Source organism: Mustela nivalis (assembly GCF_964662115.1).
Source record: "Mustela nivalis genome assembly, chromosome: 7".
Classification (NCBI taxonomy): domain Eukaryota; kingdom Metazoa; phylum Chordata; class Mammalia; order Carnivora; family Mustelidae; genus Mustela; species Mustela nivalis.
The window spans coordinates 6665416-6689110 of record NC_139026.1 but is presented as its reverse complement, the minus strand read 5'-3'; the positions used below and the strand labels follow the sequence as shown (position 1 = coordinate 6689110).

Here is a 23695-nt window from a genome sequence, read left to right as displayed (position 1 = left end):
TTTTTTTTTTTAGATTTTTTTTTTTATTTATCTATTTAACAGAGAGAGAGATCACAAGTAGGCAAAGAGGCAGACAGAGAAAGAGGGGGAATCAGGCTCCCTGCTGAGCAGAGAGAGTCTGATGCTGGGCTTGATCCCAGGACCCTGGGATCATGACCTGAGCCGAAAGCAGAGGCTTTAACCCACTGAACCACCCAGGTGCCCCTCCTCATCCAGAGCTGTTACAAGCAGCATGTGAGCTGGTGCTCGTGTGGGCCCTTTGAAAACTATGATTCTCTTTGGAAGAGAGGAAGACCAAGAAAGAAGAGAAGGGTTTAAGCCGGGTGAGGTTCCACTGGGAGGGTTCTCAGTCTAGTGAGTGGAACAGAATCCGAACTCCAGGCCTCGGGTGCGGATGGGCCACAAGGATCCCCACCTCTTGTGCAGGATCAGAAACGTAGCCTGTCCGAGCCTGATTGTTCTGGGAGGTTCTGGAAGAGCAGGGATCTGTGGTGGCCTTGGACAGCCCTGGGTTCAATATCTTTCTAGCCAGATAATGAACACGGGCAACTCCCTCCTCCTACCCGAGCCTTACGTCCTCAGCAGCAGAGCAGGGGCGGCGGTCATAAATGGCCAGACCGCTGTGGGCCTTGGGTGAGGCAGAGCCCGCTGGGAAGCCCTCAGTGCGTCTTACTGGCTGTTGTTATTTGCATTTTTCTCAATCATTTCCTTTTTGACCCCCTCCTCCTTCTGATTTTAATAAGACTTCTGTTCAAATGCCAGCCTGCCTCAGGAGGATGAAGGATGCTTGCGGGAAAGCTGCCTTCTCGCCAAGCTGAGGCCTAGGAGAAGGGGTGGGGAGGAACAGAAACCCCAGGTGGAGGCCTCTTTAGCGGGGCCTGAGGCTTAACCGCAGACTGCTCTGCAAACACTGAGCACCGCTGAGAAAGGGCCTTCTTCCCTTCTTTGCAGAGAGGCTGCGGAGGATCAGAGTCCGTAAAAGATTTTCCCAAGTGATCACGGGCCTGGGGGTGCTGGAGCGGAGGTCCACACCCAGGGTCTCTCTGATGTGGAGACAGGGGCACTGGGAAGGGCGCAGGGGTCGTCCGACCTGGAGAAAGAGAGAAAGAGAGAGAGAGAGAGAGAGGAGCAAGCTTATCACTCCCTTAGGGGCTTCTCGATTGAATTGAATTGAATTGAATTGAGTTGAGTTGAGTTGAGTTGAGTTGAATTGAATTGAATTGAATTCAACAGAAACATCGTCCACTGTGGGCCGGAGAAGGAGAGGCGCTCCCATAATTGCAGACAAGGATCTCCACCGAGCAAGGGGTAGACCTGAGCAGTGTCGGTGCTAATGGTGGCCGGGGTCACTGTGGATCCACAGGGCAGAGGAAGGTCTGAGAGTCCCCAAAACGGGGCTCCCTCAGAGAGGGCTCCTCCCCCTCCTCTGTTCTCCCAGACTCACCACTACCCCCGGCCCAGACCCCGAGGCCCCCAGCACAGTCTCCTGTACACCCCCACCCCCCACCCACACGCACACACGCATGCACACACGCACGCACACACGCATGCACACACGCACGCACACACGCACGCACACACGCCCACCCACCAGCTCTCTAATTGCCAGGAATGCGGGCTGCCCCAGCTTCTCTCTCTCCCTCCTCCCCCCGCCGCCCCGCACCCCCCCCCCCGCATTCCTCAGCAGCTACTCCCACCTGGCAGGGCAAATTATACCCCAGCCTGACAATAAAAGCCACTTTCCAAAAAAAGAAGCTTTAGGGCCGGGAGAGACGCAGCTAAAACTCCCTCACCCCGTCCGCGCCTGACTCAGGAGGCGGTGTCTGGCCCCGAGGCAGCAGGGCCTTGGGTCCCTTTAAGCCGGGAGTACAAATTCCCATCCCCGTCCCTCCCTCCGGCTCCTCCTGACGTCAGGAGGAGGGCGTGTGTGAGTGAGTGAGGGGCTCGAGGTGCCGCATGCTCACACACACACACACACACACACACACACACAGACACTCGTCGTACACACAACCCATCTCAGCCCCGGCCCCTGCTGGCCAGCTCCGAGGGCCAGAGGGAGGCAGAGTGCTGAAGGCGGCTGCGGGAGGCGGTGGCTGGACCTCGGCTGCCCCGGAGAGGTAAGGGACAGGACGGGGCGGCGAGGGCACACCAGCTCGAGAAACTGGCTTTGGCAGGGGCCACGCGGGGAGGTAGGACATGACGGGGCTGGGAAGGTGGGTCCCTCCCCTGGGGCTGGCCCAGCCCCATTCCATTTACAGAGGAGGGTGTTGGAGGGTTTGTGGAGGAGCCCACCCGGTCCTCCCTCCTCCCTCCTCCCTCTCTCCCTCCTTGCTCCAAGCCCCCAAGAGGAGCCGAGGCCGTGTGGCTCCCTGTGAGGCGTGTGTGTGTCTGTGTGTGTGGGTCTGTGTGTCTGTGTCTGGGACTTGTGTCTGGCCCAAGAGGCAGAGAACAGCAGACACCTGCCAAGCCGCAGCCTCCCGTCTGGGAACCGGCAGAAGAGAAATGACTGGGGAATAATTGTGCTCCGACCCGATGCCGAGAGGTCGGAGCACAATGCAGCAGGGGGCATGTGTCCGTCCCCCTGGAATACGGGGCTGGGGCCCGGGGACCGACCATTTAGGGCAGGCAGACAGTCGGACCTGGAGCAGCTGGGTCGTCCTGACTCTATTTCGTCCCCAACGCGATGGGGATAATTGTGTTAATGGGCTTGGAGAGGCGGCTCCTTGTAATTATCCTCGCCTCCGAGCAGCCCCCACCCAGAGCTCTCGCCTCTCCCGAGGCCACTCCTCTCCCCTGTTTGCTGGTCTCGCTCTGACCTCCGCCCTTGCCAGGGTGCAACCCTGGGGCGGCGGGGTGGGGGGTGGAGAGGCGAGGGTGCTGAGCCCGGGGCTGCTGGCCCCCAGCTGCGGGATGCGGGGACTCGGGGCAGCCTGGGCTAGCCCCAAGTCCTTGAGTGGCCTGCCCGGGCACAGGGAGTCCGGGCAGAGATAAGGGGTGATGCTGGCACCCGCAAGGGAGACAGCAGGTTCCTGCCAAGCTGCCAGCCTGCAGGCTCTTCCCAGGGAGAGGGGAGGGACGCGGCGCGAGAACAATAATAAATACGGAGTGTGAACTGCTGCATCCGCTGGGGCTGGGGGAGGGGAGGAGGAAGTGCGCCCGGGAGGAGGGTGGGCAACCTCACTGAGAGCCTGGCACCGTGCCCACCTGGATGTGCTCCAGAACCGGGCTCTCGATGGGGAGGGGCAGTCTGCAGCCCCTTGGAGAACGGGGAGCCGGTTCCCCAAAACTGACTGCATCCCAGAGGCCCCTCCAAATTCTGGATGTTTCCTTCACCCAGACTCCCCCCCGCCTACCCCCACCATTTCCTTGAAGTCCTTTCCAGCATCTATTTCCCATATCTGTCCCACCCCTCCGGATCTGTGTCCCTCCACTCCAAAAAAAAAAAAAGATCTGAGCAGGAACTGGTCACAGAGAGGCCTGGGAAAGGCCAAGGGACAGTTTGGGTCACAGGGTCCCCTGCCAGGCCTGGCAATGTTCACGGATGCCCGTTGGCCTTGGAGGGGCTCTGGAGGGAGGAATAGGGGGACCTACACTGCCAGCCTGTGGGGAGGGGACACCCGCGGGTGGGTCTGGAGGCAGGACCCCAAGATTGGCACCAGCAGAGGGCGCTCCGGGCTTGGGTGAGAGGGTCGTGTCTCGGGGTCACCGCCAGCACCTCCAAGTCCCGGAGCCTGGTGGGAAGGGGGCTTGGGGCAGTTGGGACCCCTGCCCACGCAGAGCAGCCAGGTAGGGAACAACAAGTAGTGGGGGGCTTCTCCCTTGCTCCAAAGCAGGTGGAATGATGGTCACTGGGGTGGCAGCTGGCACCCCGGCGAGCTCTGGGCTTTGAGGTCACACTGATTTGAGTTTAGCTACTCTAAGTGTGACTTTGACCAATCCTTTCCTCTCTCTAGGGGACTCAGAGTGGGAAAGTGACTTGCTCAGGGTCACACAGCCTGGCAGAGATGGGATGTGAGCACGGCTCTTGCAGGGCCCATTCTGGCATCTTTACCCTCACTGGTGCCAAGGCCCTCCCCCAGGCAGTAGGGGCATGTGACATGGAGAGTGAAAAGGTCTCCATGAAGCTCAAATATAGGCTGGGGCAGCCCCTAACCCCCATGCGCGCGCACACACAAACACACACACGCGCGCGCGTGTATGCACGCGCACGCACACACTGTAGGAGGGGGAAGAACCAGGTTTAATTAGGTCACCTCCAGCTGCTGGAGCAGCTTTGGCACTGAGGTATTTTAAGGACTGTCTGGGTGGCTGGGGGGGAGGGGCTGGGGAGGTGCCAGCTTCTGGCTGGTGGTCCTGAGGTTGTTTCCTGCTCCTAGGACCGCCGACCGTAGATAAGACCCCGACATTGAGAAAGAAGCCCTCCCACTGCCATCCAATGCCCTGTGTCCTTCCCCTTTATAAGCCACTGTACCTTCTCCGGCCCGTGGCTGCTCCTGCACGTGGGGGCTCAGGGCTGGGACATACTCACTGGGGGAGTTGTTTTGAGGCTTGCCAGAGTTGGCAAGTGATTCACCCAAGGTCATAGTCTGAGTCGGCACAAAGCCAGAAATAGAACCCCAAGGCCTGACTCCCCAGTTTTTCCACACCCCTGTTCTTCCTTCACCAGCGGAGGGCAGGAGATGTCAGGGAGCTTTCCTCCCCCCTCCCACAGTCTCACGTGCAGAAAGCACCTCCCCTGACCAGCTGTGTGACCCCAGGTAGCTTCTTTCCTTCTCTGGGCCTCAGTTTACTCTATTGAAGAATGGGGCTAATAACAGTCATTGTCACGTAGGGCTGTTGTGGGGACCTCCTGAGGAAATGGGGCCAAGGACTTGGCAGAGCACGGCCATGTGGCTAACGATCTATATGTGGTAGCCGTGCCTCTTGTCACGTTCGGACTTCCCACGCTGTGCCCTGGTCAGTCTGGTCCTCCCCCTGGAGGCTGGGGCTCTCTCCTCCTGTGCCTGTGGTCCCAGTGCCTGGCAAGCAATTTCCTTGCAGTTACGTGTGTTTTTTTGACAGCCTCAGAGGACAGTTGGACTGACCTTCAGTAGGCATCTGGGCCAGTGATGATTCAAGCAGCTCAGGAGAAAAGTGAGGCTAAGAGAGGGTCAAGGGTGGGCCCAGGTCACACAGCACTGGGGGCTTGATCCAGTCGGCTTTCCCTACTCTGCCCCAGACCAGAGACATTCGCACAGTCAAGAGAGGACTCTGACAGCCATTGCCTGCCCCGTCTTTTTGGGGTGTCTGAGAACAGGAGAAGCCCCAGCACCAGGACGATGGTCACCTGCTGACAGGGCTGACTCACACTGTATCACAGCCTCGCCTCAGGTTACCTCTGAACAGCCCCGATGTTCTGGTTTTACCTCCCCTAGTCCTTCTGTCCGCAGAATGGCCAGGTTTGGCCTTCATGCAGAAAAATACAGACCAGCGTGGCCGGAAGGGTCGAGCCAGAACACATGGGCAGGGAGACGAGCCCTCACAGGGGGACGGTTGATACAGCGGCCCCTCAGCCCCTCCCACACACGGGACAGGTGCCACTAATAGCCCTCGGACAGATAAGGAAACTGAGGCTCAGAAAGGGAGGGTCATTGGCGTCCAGCCCAGGCCAGAAATGGTCCCGACCTGTCCTCGAACCTCCAGCGGCCCGTTCTGAAGGGCTTCGTTCTGGGCCACATGTGCTCCCAGACACTAGGACCGAGTCCCCTGGGGGCTGGGCTTTACCCTGAATTGAAACAAACTTTCTTCAAACTCCTGTGTTTCGCGGCTTTGGGGAGTTTATTTTCCCCTTCAGTTCTCAGGGAAAGGTCTTTTAGTAAAAACTCCAGCCGTGTTTTGGCTGAACCAGGAGCAGAATTTAAGAAGAACAACATTTGCTTTCAGCTGAATCTGGGCTCTTCTCACTCACCTGCTGTGTGACCTTGGGTGAGTCACTCCACCTCCCTGAGCCTCAGTTTCCTTAGCTGTAAAATAGAAATGATGGAAATTCCAACCTTTCAGGGCCACTGGGAGATTTCCGAAGGGAGAGTGACCTCTGTAAAGACTTTTGCACTAGATACAGCATTCAGACAATAAAAGCCTGTCTTTACTGGGTCCTTTCTGCAGCAACACCCTGGGGAGAGGGTCTGAACTGGAAGTTTGCTCTGTGTCCCCTTATTCTCTTCTGGCAGGGCCCAGAGAGGGGAAGCCTGTCCAAGGTCGCACAGCAACTCAGTGGCAACGCAGGGCAGGGCCTGAACTCAGGGCTCCAGAGTCAGATTACCTTGCTTCTAGTCCTGGCTCAGACATTAATTGCTGTGTGGCCTTGAGTGAATGACTTGGTCTCTCTGAGCCTTAGTTTCCTCCTCTGCAAAATGTAGTCATGATGGCAGCCGTTGAAAGGGCCGCTGCAGGAATTAATAAGGGAGAACCTCTGAGGGGCAGGGCGGGGACCTGGTAGGTGGGCAAGACCTTGAGATACAGGAAAGAGGGGGGTGGGGCTGGGCTTGGCTTGGCTTGGCTCAGCTGGGGCTCTCCTTCCTCCCACTCCCTCTTCCCCCTAAGCCCAATTTAGCAGCCGTGTCTGGGAGGGGCGACCTCTCGCCCAGCACCTGCTGTTCTCCCCCGCACTGCCTCCCATTTCATCCTCACAGGAGCTCTGGAGGACGGGTTCCGGCACTCCCCGTTTTCCAGAAGAGGAGGGAGTTGGGGGAGATCCGAAAGCAGCACCCTCTGCCCCCCTGGAGGCGGCCTTTTCTGCACCCCAGCCCTCTCTCCTAAGGCCAGCCGTGGGCTGCTTGCGCAGAGCCAGTGTTTGGGGTGGGGTTGAAGGGCCGGGAGCAGCCAGGCCTGTGGAGCCAGAGGGCAGGAAGGCCTATCCCTGCCCTTACTCTATCCCCCTCTCTTCTGCTGCTTAGTCCCTTGTGGGGAACCCATTTTGGGGAGGGGAAGGGAGAGGGGCCTTCCCTCACCCCTAACCCTGGGTAATTAATCAATGCATCTCTCCCCCTTCCCTGCAAGAGGCTTCGTTCGGGTCGGGAGACCCGGCTGGCCTGGCCAGAGCAGGGCCTGGCTCAGCTGTGTCTCCCTGGTAACGGCTGTGGGCTGCCTCTGCCCCTCCTCCCCACGACCTCCCAGCACCGGCTGTCACCACCAAGCACAATACCAGTTCTGGGAAAACTGTGCAGTGGGCAGGCTGGGACTGCCCCGCTTTCTGGACAGAAGGAAGGGGAGCGTCTGTCCACCTGCCACCCATGCCCAGGTGTGGAGGGGACACCTGAGCGGGCAGTGTGGGGCCCCGATGTCTCTTGCTCTCCTGGCTCGGACGGCTTGGGTAGTTTTGCTGCCCAGTTTCCTTTTTGATAACAGCTTTATGGCGATATAACCCACATACTGTATGATTCAACTGTTCAAGGTGGACAGGTCAGTGGTTTTCAGTATAGGCACAGAATTGTGCAACAAGGCCATGATCAACCTCAGGACATTTTCATCGCCCCAGAAAGAAACTGCACCTGTTAGAATTTACTCCCCATGATCCCCCCCCCCCCAATTCCTGGCAACCACTGATGTCCTTTCTGTCTCTGTGGACTTGTCCATTCTGGACATGTCACATGAATAGAATCACGCAACGTGCTTTCTTGTGGCTGGCTGGCTTCTTCCACTTGGCGTAAGGGTCTCCAGGCTCATTGGTGTTGCAGCCGGTGTCAGGAACTCCCGTTCCTCTTTACGGCTGAATCCTATTTGGCTCTGTGGCTAGACCACGGTTTGTGTCTCCGCTCGTCTGTTGATGGACTTCTGGCTCGTTTCCACTTTGGGCCTGTTGTGGATAATGTTGCTGTGAACGCTCAGGCCCAAGTTCTCGTGTGATTGCGTTTTCTTCTCTCTAAAAATGGGAATAAAAATGCCAAACCTGGCCCGGCCTCCTAGAGCAGGCTCGGAAAGAAAAACCCCACGTCGGCCTCAGGGGACTGTGAGGAGCTGTGAGGGGCCGTGAGGGAGCAGCTCTCCTGGGTGGAGAGGCATGTTGGGGGGCGGGGGTCTGGGGAGGAGGAAGGCCGCATCTCCACCTGGAGGCCGGGCCGAAGCAGCTCCTGATCCTGACCCAGACGGGTCCCACTTGCTGTGTGACCTTGAATGGCGGCCAGGAGACCTGCCCCACTGTTGGATCTTGTGACTTCTCCGCTCTCCCTTCCCTTGCCTCACTGCGTTTCAGGGCGATTCTGCCCTGGAAATTCTAGGCCGGAGTGGGGGTGGGGCACAAGATGGAGGCCAGAAATGGGGTTGCGGCTCAGGGATTTCCCTTAGGCCCTAGGGTCTTTGGGGGAGGGGGAGGTAGTGAAGAAGGGGGCTGAGGAGGTGGAGAGTCCCGTCCTCATTCCTGCACAACTGTAGATTATGATGGGGCCTCTGGGAAGGCCTAGGCTTAGCCAAGGCTCACCGGAGCTGGTGAGGGAGTCAGGCAGGGTTTATCAGCTGCATTATACAGATGAGGAGACTGAGGCCAGTGGAAGTTCTCCCCAAGGTTGGCGGCTGGTACGTGGCAGAGCTGGAGGGCTCCTGGTCCAGGTGTCCAGTCTCGCCCCACTGTGGCCCCGGGCTCCGTCCACAGCCCGGCTCGGTACCCTGAGCCGTCCTCCCCGGGGTTCCACGGCAGCGTCTCTTAGGGTCTGAGACTTCTCAGCCCCGGTGGGGAGAGAACTATGTTCTCTTCCTCAGTAGAGGAAAATATAGGGTGAATTTTTTCAAGGTCATCCGGGCACTTAGCAGGTGATGAGGGAATTTCTTTCTACTGCTGAGCATTGACGATAGCCATTCATTGGGTATCTCTGAGATGCCGATATTGTCACACACTCCGTCAGTGACCCCTCGCAACCTTGCATGGTAAGTATTCTCAATCTCACTTCAGAGCAGAGGAAAATAGGGCTAAGGCAAACTCACCGCGTTCCCAAGGGCTTACCATGCCCCGGCATGGAGAGAGGTGCTGAATCCTGACAGCAACCTTGCCGCCAAGTGAAGACCAGCACTAGCCCCATTTTACAGTGCAGAAAACTGAGTCAAAGATTAAAAGCGTTGACCAAGGCAGGCTGCATAGCCGGTTAGGGGCAGGAGGCAGGATTCAAACCCAGGTCACCTGGCTCCAGAGCCTGCACTGTCTCCTAGAACTGTTGAAGTCACCAAGTGACAGTGACGAAGCTGAGATTCGAGCCCAGGTGTGTGGATGTGAAGCTGCTCACACTTGGGCCAAACTGTGTTCCAGATGGTCACTGGCTGCTTTCCCCATCCTACCTCCCAGGGCCCTGGAGTTAGAGAACTGAGCCTTAAGCTGGAAGGACTTGGAGGTTAGTTTTAGCTTGGACCATCCCTTGTGACCCAATACCGTGGACGGGGGACTTCCAACGACAGTTTAACTCTCACAGTTCTGGAGGCTGGCGGGCCGAGATCAGGGAGCCAGCATGGTCTGGTTCTAGTCAGAGCCCCCTTCCTATAGACAGCTCCTGTCTCGCTGTGTCCCCACGTGGCGGCGAGGAGGAAGCAAGGTCTTTGGGTCTCTTCTTCCAAGGGCACTAATCCCATCACGCTCCCCGCACCCCTCTCCCACCTCACCTGCTCCAAATGGCTTCCCAGAGGCCCCATCTCCAAATACCACCACATTGGGGTTAGGACTTCCAGATAGGAATTTTAGGGGGAAATAATTCAGCCCAGAGCAAGCTTATAGGACCGTTTTGTCTTTCTGGGAAGGATTCTGAGTCAGTGTGGGGCTATGAGTGGCCTGAGGTCACTCTGTGAGGGTCGGCGAACAGGCCCGGCCCTCCAGGCTCCGGCCTGGTGTCCAGAAGATGCTCAGCCCGGCCCATACTCAACTCTGCCTCTTTCTCCCCCTTCTAGACGGAGCCCGTGGCTGGTGCGGCTGCCGAGCAGGGCCAGGCCGGGCCCTGCCCGCAAGGACGCCCAAGTTCTTCACCGGCCCCTGTGCCCGGGAGCCCACCGGGCTCTCTCGCAGGACCCGCCATGACTTCAGAACCCACATCGCCCCCGGTAGTGCCCCCACTGCACTCCCCCAAGTCTCCTGTCTGGCCCACCTTCCCCTTCCACCGGGAGGGCAGCCGGGTCTGGGAGCGGGGCGGCGTCTCGTCCCGGGACCTGCCCAGTCCTCTGCCCACCAAACGGACCAGGACGTATTCAGCGTGAGTACCTGCCCCTCGCCCAGGCTCCGGGGATCTTTCCCCAGGACAAGGCTCCAGTCCTATCCTTGCCTAACCCCTGCTGTCCTCACTCAAGGACAGGGGAGCTGGATATGGACCTTCCGGAAACTACTGTGTTCATTCATTCATTCATTCATTCATTCTTCACTCCACTAAGATCTACTGAGCATCTGACTAGGGCATCCGGTGGTGAATAAGACAGTCTCTGCCTATAAGCTGTCTATGATCCAGAAGGAATTTGTCTACAGTTCACCTCCACCCAGCAGGGTTGGGAGAGAGGACACAATGTCAGGCATCAGGGGGAATGAGGTCCTAGTGGGTTTGGAGGACGTGTTAGGTGAAGAAGGAAGTTGGGTGTTCAAGGTACATGGGTTAGCCTGGACCAAAATGGAAGCAAGGACTGACCTCTGGTGAAGAGTGGGCGGGCTAGACAGAGACCAGACTTGGGCCTCTGGGGTAGTTCGCTGGCTGGGGTCACATGGGAGAGGCGATTTGGAGAGATCACAGGCGGACTGACTTGTCTTGGCCAAAGGAGAGATTTTTTGCTTTTGCTTTAAGTAAGCCCTACACCCAACGTGGAGCTTGAACTTACAACCCTGAGAGCAAGAGTCACATGCTCCACCGACTGAGCCAGCCAGGAGTCCCTAAAGGAGAGGTTTTGGATGGGACTGGTTGTCCTCTGTGTCCAACCCAAGGCTGGGCACAGAGCAGATGCTTGATAAATGATAAATGAGTGGGTAAGGGACAAATAAGTGAATAGGATACCGTGACCTCAAAAGGTAGTGAGCTCCCCATTTTGAGAGGTATTCGAGTTCAGGTTCGGTATTCTTCACTCAGAAGTCTTACAGCAGGAGCCCATGTAAACCTGAATCGTCTCAGGAGGAAAGGGTGCTCTGCACAGAGAGGGGCACTGGCTGGGAGTCAGGAAATTTGCTTGCTGTGTTCCCTGGGAGAACCAGTTGCCCTCTCTGGGCCTCAGTCTCCTTATTGTCCAATGGGACCATGACAGAGCATTACCATGTGCAGTTTCTGGCCTGGGGAGGACTTTCTACAGCCCTGGGACAGGCTCTGCAGGCAGACATGGCCAGGGAGGGCTGTGGGAGTCCAGGGAGGGGAGTCCCCAGACCACAGCTCTAATCCCCCTACTCTTACCTCAGGACAGCCCGGGCCTCGGCTGGCCCCGTGTTCAAAGGCGTCTGTAAGCAGTTCTCACGCTCACAGGGCCACGGCTTCATCACCCCCGAGAATGGATCCGAGGACATCTTTGTGCATGTATCTGAGTGAGTCCCTCCCCCACTACATTCCTGGCTGAGCCCCTACTGCAGGCTCCTGGCAAGGCCTCTAGAAACGCCTCTCCAGGCCTGTACCCTGGCTGGCTGAAGTCTGTGTCCCTGGCATCTTTCTCCTCCTGTCGCAGGGGCTGCTGGTGCGTGGGAGGGGGAGCAGGGGAAGGCTGGACCAGGTGGGGGCGGGGGGACATCCCGGCCCCAGAAGCCCCGGGAACTACTGGCTGAGCCCTGGGATCCAGCATCACGGGCACTGAGAGGGCGGGGCCAGCCCCTGGGTCTTTTGGCCTGGAAGGTAGATGGGCATGGGAGAGCCGACCTAGGCCTGGCCCCCAGCCCCGGTGCCAGGCAAACCTGGGGAGGGCACTGAGCTCTAGGCCTCCAGACCTCCCTTGCCTTTCGTGTCTCAATCCCCAAAAAGCACAGACAGGAGGGACCATTTCGGAGTCCCATTTTACAAGTTAGAGAGCTGAAGCTCTGAGAAGGGAGGGGAGGCCACCCTCAGGCCAGCCCGCGGCGGGTGTCTGGGAGTGGGGCCCGCTGCTGGGCTGACGCCGCTCTCCCGCCCGCCAGCATCGAGGGGGAGTACGTGCCCGTGGAAGGCGACGAGGTGACCTACAAGATGTGCCCCATCCCACCCAAGAACCAGAAGTTCCAGGCCGTGGAGGTGGTGCTCACCCAGTTGGCCCCACATACTCCCCACGAGACGTGGTCCGGCCAGGTCGTGGGCTCCTAGGCTGGGGGGCTCGCGTGTCAGCCGCCGGGCGGGTGGGGAGCCACACAGGGTAAATGGGCAGCTGGGGGCTCCAGGCCCCGCTGCACTGGCTGGCCCGGTCCCCTGGGCGGCCTCAGCATACACGTCTGTCTGTCTGTGCTTGTGGCCGTGAGCACGTGCCTCCATCCCCCCCCCCGTGACCCGTGACTGTTGCGTGAGCTGGACCAAGGGGAGGCCCCCAGCCCCGCCTGTTTGTCCGCTGTCTGCTTCCCCTCCCTGCCACATCTGCACAGGACCCTCTCGCCCTCCTGTCCACCGAGCCTGAGGGCCTGCGTCGGGCCTGGGCCCGGGAGGCAGCGGGCCCCGGTGGGCTCCTGTCCATACCAGCGTGTTGCCCTTGCCTCTGCTCCAGGCCTGGCCCAGGGACCAGACTCTGCTTGTGCTCCTTACCCCTCCCCCCTGGGCTGGGGCCTCCCACGGTGGCCTGCAGCCCTTCCCTCAGAAGCCTGGCCAGCGAGAGCTCTGGGGGCGCCTCCCAGCCTCGGCAGGGGAAGAGGGTAACCCTTGGAGTCAGACCCCTCCTCACTGCCACAGGCCCAGCCTCCCTTCCTTCCACCTGCTCCCTCCTCTCAGCGTCCCGGAGAGGCAGGCAAGCAGGAGCTGAGGGCAGAAGGCGGTTTTGGGGTCTCAGTTTTGTCCGCCATGGTCCCTCTGCCTCCTCAGTCTGGCAATGGCTCTGTGAGCTCAAGGCTGTGTCCCCTCCCCTGGGCTGCACTGAGCCACGCCACCACCACTCAGGAGACACGGATCTGTGGAGGGGTGGGGGCACCTCTTCCCCGGCTTGGACGGAACCATCCCCCTCGCCCTGACCCACAAACTCCGCTGATGCTCTGCCCATGCTCAGATGTGGCTGCTGAGGACCCCACCAGGCAAACGTGTCCCCCTTCAGGCAGGGCCAGGCAGGGGCACCCACAGGCTGGCCCTCGGCCCAAGACCACTAGCCCCGCAGCCCCTTGCTGGACTCTCTCCCTGAAGCTTCAGCCCTTACTACTGGCCCCCAGTAGGCCAGCGGCTGGGGGGTATGGTCCTGATCTCGTGCATTGGGTCCCTTAAGGTGTGTGTGTCTGTGCGTGTATGTGTCTGTGTGCATTGGCTCTTGGGTGGGGGGCTGGTGTGGCCTGGGAGGCCAGAAAGGAGAGGCTTTGCCTCCACTACCCCCACCATCACCACCACACTCCTTCCCAGAGAACACACCATTTGATGGTACAAGAAATGGGGGTTGAGTAAAGGCCTGCCAGGGACAGTGATCCTTGTGAGACCGGGTCTGTGAGTAAAACAGGTTCAAATGCCCAAGATGAGGGGTATCTGTTTAGAAGGATCCCCAGTACTGCAGGTGCCCCGAGGCCCGCGGGGTAGCAATGACTGGGGTACGTGCACCACACGTCGGTCCCTACCAGGCTGGGGGGCGATCAGAGCTGCTGAGAAATGGAATGGCCCAGCCTGACCACCTCGTCTGAGCCCGGCTGTTCGGACAAGGCCTGAAGACTTGCCCCAGAGGAACAAGGACTCCCTGGCTTCCTTGGCAGAAGATTTATGGGTACAGGTTAACTCCTGGGAGCCCCCCAAGCCTCCCTCCTTTGAGCAGACCCCCCGTTTTTAGGCACTAGCCAGGACAGAAGATGTGGTAATATCAGCACCAGGGCTGCCTGGGAGGCAGGGGGCGGCTGTGCCCCTCCAAACCCATGGCCCCGCAGTGTCCAAATCACCTGGACCCCCTCCCAACCCCCATCCTTCCTAACACTGGCAATAAACCCTCAACTGTGACTCCACCTGGCCCAGAGCTGCCTCCGTCTGTCTGGGTCCTGGGGCAGGCGCCTGGGGAGAGTACCCCAAACTTAACCTGTTTTAGGGCTTCAGTGGCCCATTGTCAAGTGGGTCGAAGACTTCCTGTGTGACCTGGCAGGGGGTCGGGGAGTCCCTGCCAGCTCTGCCTCCGCTCCCTCACCTGCCAAGGGGTGGCTGGGACATCCGTGGCTTATGATGGGCGCCAATTACGCATTCAGACAGAGCCGACACCATACCTTGTTCCAGGAACTTTAATGTTTGAGAGAGAAAGTTCTGGCAAATACGCACCTTCCCCGGTGCGCTGCACCCTGCCTGGGACAGGCAAACTGGGTGGGCTCTATCTCGTGCCAACATTAGCACAGGCCTACTTGCAGCGTAGACCGAAATCTGTCCTGTTCACAAGTACAAGCAGCAGCTGTGGCCAGGGCCATCAAGGTGGAGGACAGAGCCGGTCCCCCCAGGAGCTGACTAGCTGGGGACGGTTGTCCGTGCGGACCCTGGCCCTGTCAAGGGAGGCCTTGGAGCAGGTCATAGACAGGCATCCTGAGCCACAGGAGGAGGGGCCTGGCATCCCCCAACCCCCACCATCGGGGCCAGGGGCTCTCTTTAGGCCTGGGGGGAGCTCTCTGAAGTCCCTACGAGCAGGCATGGGCCCTGGTCACGCCTCATGCGCCGTCTCTGGGAAAAAGATCTCACGGCATCGCTGTACAGTATCCTGCGGAGAGACCACGCTGTGGCCCACGGTCCGGGGGTCGGCGTAGATCTCGAAGTCATTCCCACCCTGCGCACAAGGGAGGGCAGGAAGGCACTTATGTAGGTGGTGCCTGGAGGAGGTTCCCAGCGCTGAGGCCCAGCATGTGCCCTGCCACAGGGTCCCCTCTCCACACTGGCTCCTGCAGAGCTGCCTCTCCTCCAGCCCCCCTCAGAACCACCCAGAACTTCCCCTTCTCAGCCTTCACCAGATCTGCCCTGACTTGCTGTGTGACATGAGACAAGCGTCCAGGCAGCTCTAGCCCCAGCCTTCCAATCTGTGTAATGGGGCTGAGGAACACTGGCTGTTCTCCAGGGGTCTCCTGAGGGAGGTTTCTGTTCCCCTGTGTCCTGGCCTTGACCTGGGGGTGACTTGGAGTGGAATACACCTGAGCTGAGCCATACTCACGGGGCTGGTCTCGTTCCCAAAGAAGTGGATGGTGTCGAAGCTGTCCTGGTCCAGGCTGTCCAGACAGTAGCGCTTGTCCCAGCCCTCAGGGAAGACGTCAAAGCTGATCATGCCGCCTGTGGGGGGTGGCAGACGAGGCTAACCGTGGCGTGGCCCACGGGGTGGACTTGGCCAAGATCCTGCATTTATGCCTACATAGAGCCAGGCACAGGGCCTGGAAGCCTCAGGCTCCTCACTGAGAGCTGTGATCCTGGCGGGCAGAACAGGTGGTGAACAGGCCAGGCCACCTCAGGGCAGTGGGGTAGAGAGCCGGAAGCTCCCCCACACAGCGCTGCGGGGGAGACCTCTCTGGGAGGGAACACTGAGCTAAGGCCTGAGCCAGAGCGCCAACTGCAGGGAACCCAAGGCGGAGAAGGGCACCGTGTGTCCTAGTACCAGAGGAGGCCAAGGGCCGTGCAGGGGCGTGGCCACGCAGGTCCTGGGGTCCAGCATGGTCTGCTTTCCCGGGAGCATCCCTGGACACTGGACACTATGACTGTGGTGTTGGACAGCCAGAGCCTGAGAAGAGGCTGCTGGTGGCAGAGGTGTGAGCCGCGGTCAGATTCCAGAAACATTCTGGATGCTGGGCCCTGGGACTTGCTAGGACACTGCCCTTGGGAAGGGGTGAGGGAGATAAACACTGAACAAGACACTTTGGTTTTTTGACCTGAGCAACTGGGTGAGGCAGGGCATGGCCTGGGTTTGGGTGGGGAGGACTATGGGGCAGGAAGGCTTAGGCTGGGGCTGGCGGCCGGGCCAGGCTCTCAGACCCTCCACGGGATGAATGGAAGCACGTACCTCGAGAGAACCTCAGCCCTTTGCCAGCAAACTCTGTTTTCAGGGCTTCCACGAACTTCTCCCGGATCTTCTCCTTCTGCAGGAGGGAGGGAGCACACTCAGGCTCCCAAGGCTGCCGTGTGCCAGGCCCTGTGCCGGGCACACAACTTGCCGGGGGCTCAGAGGTCTCCAGGTGGATATCGTGATCCCCACTTCACAGATGGGGAAACTGAGGCTCAGGGAATGGCTGTGCCCTGTTCAAGGTCAGCCAGCCTCAGTGGCAGAGCCAGGGCCTGAATCCAGAAAGTCAATGACTGAACTTAGGGGCGGATCCTGTCCCTGGGGGGTGTGGGCGGGGTATCTGAAGGAGGCCTTGGAGCGGGGCAGAAGGAGAAGTTTGAGGGGATGGGCTCTGCCTAGCTCAACAAAGCAAACCAGATGCCAGAAATGAGTGTGAGGAGCCACGAGCACATGGAGCCCTGTTACTACGTGGCCGTGGCCGTGGGTACTCAGAGTAAGGTCAGCAGGATGCCAGGCACAGCCATGGGCCCAACCACATGATGACGTGTGCTGGCTGGACACCTCGGTGTGCAGGGGGCTGGGGACTTGGGCAGTGCCCAGGAGCCCCCTGCTGCCCCCGACTCCTCAGGCAGGATCTTGCAAGTCTGCAGTGTATCTAGAGACTCGGACTAAGGAGACATGCACTCAAGGAACCCTGGCCTGGCCCCGCTGGGGCCACAGATGGAGGAGCCATGCAGGGCCTAGAGGGGCAGCACCTTGGCTGCTGTGCTGGGGACCAGTGCCACAGGACAGAAGGTTCATGCAATGTGGGCTCGCTGTGCCCAAAGCAGCAGCAAGAGCCTGGAGGGACAGTCAGCTCACAGGTGGCCTGGAAGGGAGCTTGCACACATCCTGGGGGACCAAGAGCCACTGAGGATGCTGAAGCCTGGGAGTAGAGTACCTAGGACTGCATTTTAGTCAGTCCGCGCTGGGTAGGACTGGAACCGAGAGAGGCAGGCAGTGGTCAATGGTTTGGGACCTGAAGTGGGCCAGGGAGGACATGAGCTATAAGGCCAGATATGGCCGAATCTGAGATAAAGGCAGGCCTCCTGGGTTCCAGGCCTGGCTGTGTGACCGTGGGCAAGTCGCCTGACTTCTCTGAGCCTGTTTCCTGAGCTAAAGGATGGAGAGGTAATGAATGAATCCTACCTCCCTCGCTCTCCTAACAAGCAGAAAGGTGGGATGTGAGACCCCTGCCTACTGTGGCCTTACCTTCCCAGCAGGCAAATGGTCCCCCAGGGAGGCCAGAGTCCCCACCAGAGGCCACTTTGTGGGCCCACAGTTAGAGTTAATGGGGCCCCAGGCAACCCAGAAAGGGTATACTTCCTGTCTCTGGAGAAAGAGCCCTGTGTGTCAAGTCTAGCCTTAGCAAGAACCAGCACTGTGATCTTGAGCTAGTCAGCCTATGGCCCCAGTGTCCTTGTCTAAGGAAAGGGGCTACCTGCCCTTGGGATCCAAAGGACTGAAGAAGAAGAAAAGAAGAAAATAAATGGGATCCTGGCTGGTGTAGGTCACACAGGCCAGGGAGTCTGTGCCTTCCCCTCAGACCGGAAGGGGGAGAACAAGAGCCAGAGAGACAAGAAAAGACCCTTGAAGCTGCTGGAAGGGTTAGTGTGTGCCAAACTTCCAACTCGCCCAGTCGGTAGCCCATGGGATGTAACTGTGCTCACCCCCACTTTACAGATGTGCAAACAGAGGCACACAGTAGCTAGCAAAGCCCCCGGCTGCTCGGCAAGCAGGAGGTGGAGCTGGCATTGGAAACTGGGTGGCCTGAGTAGGGGCCACCTCTCAGTATGTGAGTGGGAGGGGTTCTCTGCCAATGGTCAGTCTTCACCACCCCAAAAGGAAATGTCTCCGTGCCCTTGGGCAGTGTCTCCTCTGAGCCTTGGGACATGGACTGGGATGAGGTGGGGGTCAGTGAGCATCCCCGAGAGTCCCACCCACCCTCAAGGAAACCTCAGCCATCTCCTATGGGACCTTGGCAAGTCATTTCCCCTCTCTGAGCCTCAGTTTCCTCATTCATAAAATGGGACACCACCACCTGTTTCATTCATTCAGAAACTATTTCTCGAGCACTTGCTACATGTTGGGCACATGCCAAGCTGGCCCTTAAGGAGCTTACAGCTTCCGCGGGGGAGACAGACAGTATCCGAGATTTGGAAAGTAGGTTGAGAGAGTGTACTAGAGGGTGGCGACGGCTGCCTGGGGAGAAGCAGGACAGGAAGGGAGCAAGTGATGGCTGCTGATGCCAGTGACCAAGGGAAGGAAACCAGCCACACAGGAAAGACATGGGAGTGCCTCGACCATGGCTCCGGATGGGTGTCCCAGAGGGTATTGGTTGAATCAGAACTCCCGCCCCCGACCCCCGCACTGATCCATCTTGCTAAGGAGAAAGAAAGGCTCAGAGAGGCTGAGTGGCCGAGGTCCGAGAGCCTAAGGCTGCGCGGCGGGGGCTACCTTGTCCAGCTCGGAGAACTCGATCCGCTCCTCCAGGGTGCAGCTCCGGCCGATGGGCGAGATGTTCAGCATGCCATTCCGGAACTCGATGAAGGTTCCGCTGGCGGTACAGGGGCAGGGAGAAGGACAGCCCTGAATTCAAATCCAGCCCCATCTGGGACCTCGGCCTCCTTAGACCTCAGGTGGGACAAGAATCCGCACAGCGATAAGCTGGGGCCCCAGCGCCTGCCGGTGGCATCCGGGAGACCCGGCCCTGTCCTCCCTCAGGCCTGGGACAGGGGTGGCGGGGCAGGATGCAGGCTGGGAGGGCTCACCGCTTCTTGGGCAGTCTGAGCAGGGCCATGTAGCGCAGGCAGAAGTTGATCAAGTCCTGCAGCAGCTCCTCCCCGAGATGGTTCTGGATGGTCTGGGCAAGGAACGCGGGGCTCTGAGGGCAGCGGGCACAGTGCCCTCCCCCGGCCCGGGACTGAGGCATCAGAGGCTATGCTGCTATGGAAAAGTGTCGCAGGCTGAGGCCCTGAGGGGCACTGACCTGCTTGGAGAGCAGTCGTCCATGCTTATACTGCACGGTCCCATTCTCGGCAAACACATAATCAAACTTCTCGATGACTTCAGGGCACATGGAAGCGGGGAAGAAAGAAAGACTGTGAGACCAAGCCCCCAGAGCCAAGTGGAGAGATAAAGCTCACACTCCTTGGTTTCGCATTCAAAGCCCATTTGTTCCATCCGAAACCTGCTTTTCTCTGGTTTTCACCTTCAACTTTTTTTCCAAACAAGCCAGCAAGTTGGTCAACACCTCCGGGCCTTTGCACGCAGGTCCTTCTGCCTGGATCGCCCTCCCCACTCCAAGATCCTGCAGCCTCGAGAGACTCCCCAGCAGAGGGCGCCATTTCTGCCGTGCTCCCACAGCCACCGCGGTCCCGAGGCTCCCGCCTTGTTTTATAGTTTCCATCACTATTCTGCAAGGGGGGGGGGGCTGTATGGAGGAGTTTTCAGCTCTGGCTGCCACAGGAAGTGGCTGGAGGGGGCGAGAGGAGAGGCTCCGGGAGCACAGCCAGGAGGGAGCCTGGACAATGGAGGGGCCCTCGAGATGCAGACGTGGGTCCTCAGGGAGATATTTTGAGACTTGCTGATGGGGTGCATGAGGGGGCAGGGGAAAAGGTAAAAGTCAGGTAAATTTTCTAGTTCATGAGCTGGTGGGATGTGCCTCAGTTGTGCTGAGACCTGGAAGTCAGCTGAGAACAGATGCTCTGGGGCTACAACAACTTCCTCGGGTGACTTCAGAATCCTCTGTTCAGTGGGATAACTGTGCCCACCCTACAGTGTGGCCATCAGGATGCAGTGAAAAGAAATCAACACAAGGTCATTTTCAGTAACTGACTATGTGCACTTTAAACAGGAAACCTGAGACTCGGCAGAGAGAGCTGAGAATGTCAACTACTCCAGGGCAAGATCCTGCCTGCTTTGTTCCCTGCCCTTTCTCCAAAGCCTGCCACAGTGCCAGGCACATGGCCGAAGCTCCCTGTGAGTCCGTGAGGGAGCTATCGGACTGTTTCCTCTATTCCCTCTGCCCCACAGAAGCGGGGCTGAGTCTTTGAAGGCGCAAGGGTCCGGGGACCTCCCGAACTCCCCCCACCCCCATCCGGACTGTGGAGCCGGCTCTGGGTGCTCCTCCTACCTTCGTCCCCATCTCCCAGCTGCTCAGCAATCTTAGAGTAGTCGGAGCCGCCCACCACACCGATCTGTACCCTACTACGCAGCTTCTGCAGGAAGGCAGCAACCTCAGGGTCAATTTTCTGCAGGGGAGTGGGGAAAGCACAAGATTTCTGGCTGTTAGCAGGTCTGGGACCTCACTCAACCCACACACAGTGCTCAAGGGAGCCCATGTTCCATCTGAATCTGAGGTAGCTCAAGGTTAGAACCCAGACCTCAAAAGGAGACGTCATAGATTCAAACTCTCGCTCAAGTCCCTCAATTGCAGATGGCTCTCAGGCAACTGGCTTTGCTTTCTCTGCCTTAGTGACTGTCCCATCTGTAAAATGGGGATCACAGTAGCAATAGCTGGAGGCGGTCCGTGCTAAGATTAAATGAGATAGTGCATCCCGATTGCTTGGAAACAAACAAGCAATTCACTGATAACTAATCATGTGAAGATTCCCCAAGGAAATGAAAACTAATGAGTTAAACTCCACCTTTTCAGGTTCCAGCCTATTTAAAGCTGACAATACCTGTAGGGAAATGACCTTGTCAAATTCTGCCACTGAGAGTGTAAACTGGTGCAGCCCCTTTGTAGGGCAATTTTGCAAGAGAGCTTAAAATGCATTCACCCCGTCCTCCAGAATTTCCACTTCTCTTGCCTGGGTGTATATGGAGGTTCACTGAGGTGTGGTTTATCATAGTGAAAACCTGCAAACAACTCCTAAGCTTGCTGACCCGAGAAGGGAAACACTTGCTCTGAAATGGTGCCCTGTGGTTACAGAGCAAGGCAGGCCTGTGCTTCCAACAGGCAACAGTCCCTAAGACATGCTGTTAACTGTCCAAAACAAGTAGCTCAGCACAGAGTTTACCTGAGACACACTCTCTCTCTCTCTGTCCCTCCCCCTGCTTTTTCTCTCTCAAATAAATAAACAAATCTTAAAAAAAAAAAAAAGGCAAGTTACAGAAAGGCACACACAGTATGACACTACTCATAAAAAAAGGCGGGGTGGGGGGTGAGTGCCTGGGTGGCTCAGTTGTTAAGCATCAGCCTTCGGCTCAGGTCATGGTCTCAGGGTCCTGGGATGGAGCCCCGCATCAGGCTCCCTGCTCAGCAGTGGTGGTGGTGGTGGACAACAGAAATTGCTTCTTCCTCTCCCTCTGCCCCTGCCCCTGGCTGGGGGGGAGGGAGGGCTGCTTCTCCCTCTTCCCTCTGCCCCTGGTTGTGCACTCTCGCTCTCTCAAATAAGGGACTTTAGCATCTCTGTTACGTTTTCATTCTTCACGAGAGAATGTGTTTGTGAATACGTGTATAATTAAAAATTAGCTTTTAGGGCACCTGGGTGGCTCAGTAGTTAAGCGTCTGCCTTCAGCCCAGGTCATGGTCCTGGGATCGAGCCCCACATGGGGCTCTCTGCTCAGCAGAGAGCCTGCTTCTCCCTCTCCCACTCCCCCTGCTTGTGTTCCCTATCTCGCTGTGTCTCTATCAAATAATAAATAAAATCTCTAAAAAAATTAGCTTTTATTTATTTATTTAAGTAATCTCTGTACCATGTGGGGCTAGAACTTAGAAACCCCAGATCTAGTCACATGATCTTTCGACGGAGTCCGCAGGGTTCCCTGGTAATTAACTTTCAAGAGCACTAAGGACAGAGCTTGGCATTAACAGGTGGCCAGCAATAACACACGTATGGGCTGGTGGGTCAGTGGAGCAAAGGGTCAAAGGGAGGGGTTGGAGCTGTGCCTTAGACCTTGCCACCCCCGTCCACGGTCATCTTTCTCCCATCCCTGAGGACCCTGGGAGCTACTGGCAGTAGAGCAGCCTGACTTCTCCCTGTGTTCCTAGAGCCTAATCCAAGGGAAGGGGGTGCCATTTAGGACCTAAGAGGGGAGGCTAAGACCTGGCTTCCCATCAGCCTCTGCCTTGCAACCCAGCCCTACGGGTCCCTGCTCTAGGGGATCCCAGTTGTCCCTTATGGCCTGGCTGGAGGGCGGAACAGCCTCAGGGCTGTCCAGAAAGAGGCCTGCCTATTTACTACCCAGCTGGTGAGAATCGGTCTAGGGGCTCATCTAGGGTGAGATCCAAAGCTAGAAACACTGAGCACCGGGCAGAATTTGGAGGATCAACACAGTGACAAGTCTTCAGAAGAGTGGTCCTCCCACCCTCCCTGGGCCACGACACCTTCACAGTGACCAGACCAGGCCCAGTGACTCTCACCTCCGGGTGGGCGGAGCCCAAAACTCCTCCGAGGAGGTACAGAAGCCCTCCCTTCCTCCATAACTGAGGGTGGGAGGTGAAGTAGCAGAGGAGCTTGAGAAAATCAGACCTAGGCCCGGGCCTGGAAAGGTCAGGTGGGCTGGCTTCACGACTCCCGGACTCTCACTAGATAGCGACTCTGATGCTCGGGTGCGCGCCGAACCCTGTCTAGAATCCTGGGCTCAGATGCCAGTTTCGGGCTACAGGTGCGTCCTAGAGGCGGGAGCCCGGGCTGGGGAGGCGGGGGCGTCCGGGGACCAGGCCTCAGCAAGGCGAAGCCTGAGCGGGGGGTAGGGAAGCTAGGTCCCCGCTCGCAGTCTCCTCCCTCCAGAATCCCACCCGCTCCGACGCTCGCGGGCAGAAGGGGGGCGCAGACACTCGCGGGCTGCGACATGGGGGGCCGGGGCCGCATCACTCCCAGCGGGCGGCCCTGGGGCGTCAGGGACCAGGGACCGCTGCATCCCACACTCCGTCCTGGGGTGTCCAGCGTCACCACTTTCGGCCTCTGAGCGTCCGCGTGACACTCCCGACGGCAGCTGCTGAACGTCGGGGCCTTACCTGGCGAGCCGGCGTCAGGGTCCCGTCCACATCAAACAGGCAGAGGACGCGCTCCTTCCTGCGGGCGCCCTCAGCGGAGACCGCCATGGCTGCAACTCCGCGCGCGCCGCCGAGGCCAGAGATGCGGCCGCCACAGCCGCTTGGGAAAGAGGCTAGACCAGGCGGGGCCTGGGAGGGGCGGGGCCACGCGGCCCGCCGGCGGGTGCCAAACCGGGAAGGGGCGTGGTCAGGGCGTGATCTCGGCGGGAGAGGGACAGCCCGGACGGGGCAGAGGCGGGGCCTGAGCTGACTCAGGGAGGCTGGTTCTGATTGCACCGGGAGGGGAGGGGGCGTGGCTTTGGGCGGAGCTGAGCGCGGCGGGTTGGTCGGACTGTTTCAAACCAGACGGAGGCGGGGCCTGGGCCCGGGCCCGGCGGGAAGTGATACAACCAGGAAGAGAGGAGCGGGGCCAGAGTCGCTCCTCCGCGGGAAGATTCTGATTGCATCGATCGAGAAGGGGCTGGACGGGGGCGGAGCCTCAAACTCCGCAGTGCAGTGCAGTGCAGGGCGGGGCAGGGCGGGGCAGGGCGGAGCAGGGCGGGGCGGGGGCGGGTCTCAAAGAACCTGTGCAGTCTCGGACTCGCC

At 58.8% G+C, this 23695-nt stretch overlaps 2 protein-coding genes across 2 annotated transcripts; one reads left to right on the top strand and one right to left on the bottom strand.

Moving 5' to 3' along the window:
* The first annotated feature begins 1930 nt into the window (after positions 1–1930).
* CSDC2 (cold shock domain containing C2) lies at positions 1931–14053 on the top strand. Its single transcript, XM_082740070.1, has 4 exons — positions 1931–2120; positions 9907–10205; positions 11381–11503; positions 12083–14053. Exons 2-4 carry the CDS (start codon positions 10030–10032, stop codon positions 12243–12245), a joined length of 462 nt encoding a protein of 153 aa, XP_082596196.1. The 5' UTR covers positions 1931–2120; positions 9907–10029; the 3' UTR covers positions 12246–14053.
* Positions 14054–14304: 251 nt separating this feature from the next.
* PMM1 (phosphomannomutase 1) lies at positions 14305–23252 on the bottom strand. Its single transcript, XM_082740045.1, has 8 exons — positions 23072–23252; positions 20240–20357; positions 19094–19170; positions 18876–18967; positions 18562–18661; positions 16066–16141; positions 15229–15344; positions 14305–14850 (listed from the first exon to the last, which is right to left on the bottom strand). Exons 1-8 carry the CDS (start codon positions 23156–23158, stop codon positions 14728–14730), a joined length of 789 nt encoding a protein of 262 aa, XP_082596171.1. The 5' UTR covers positions 23159–23252; the 3' UTR covers positions 14305–14727.
* Positions 23253–23695: the final 443 nt, after the last annotated feature.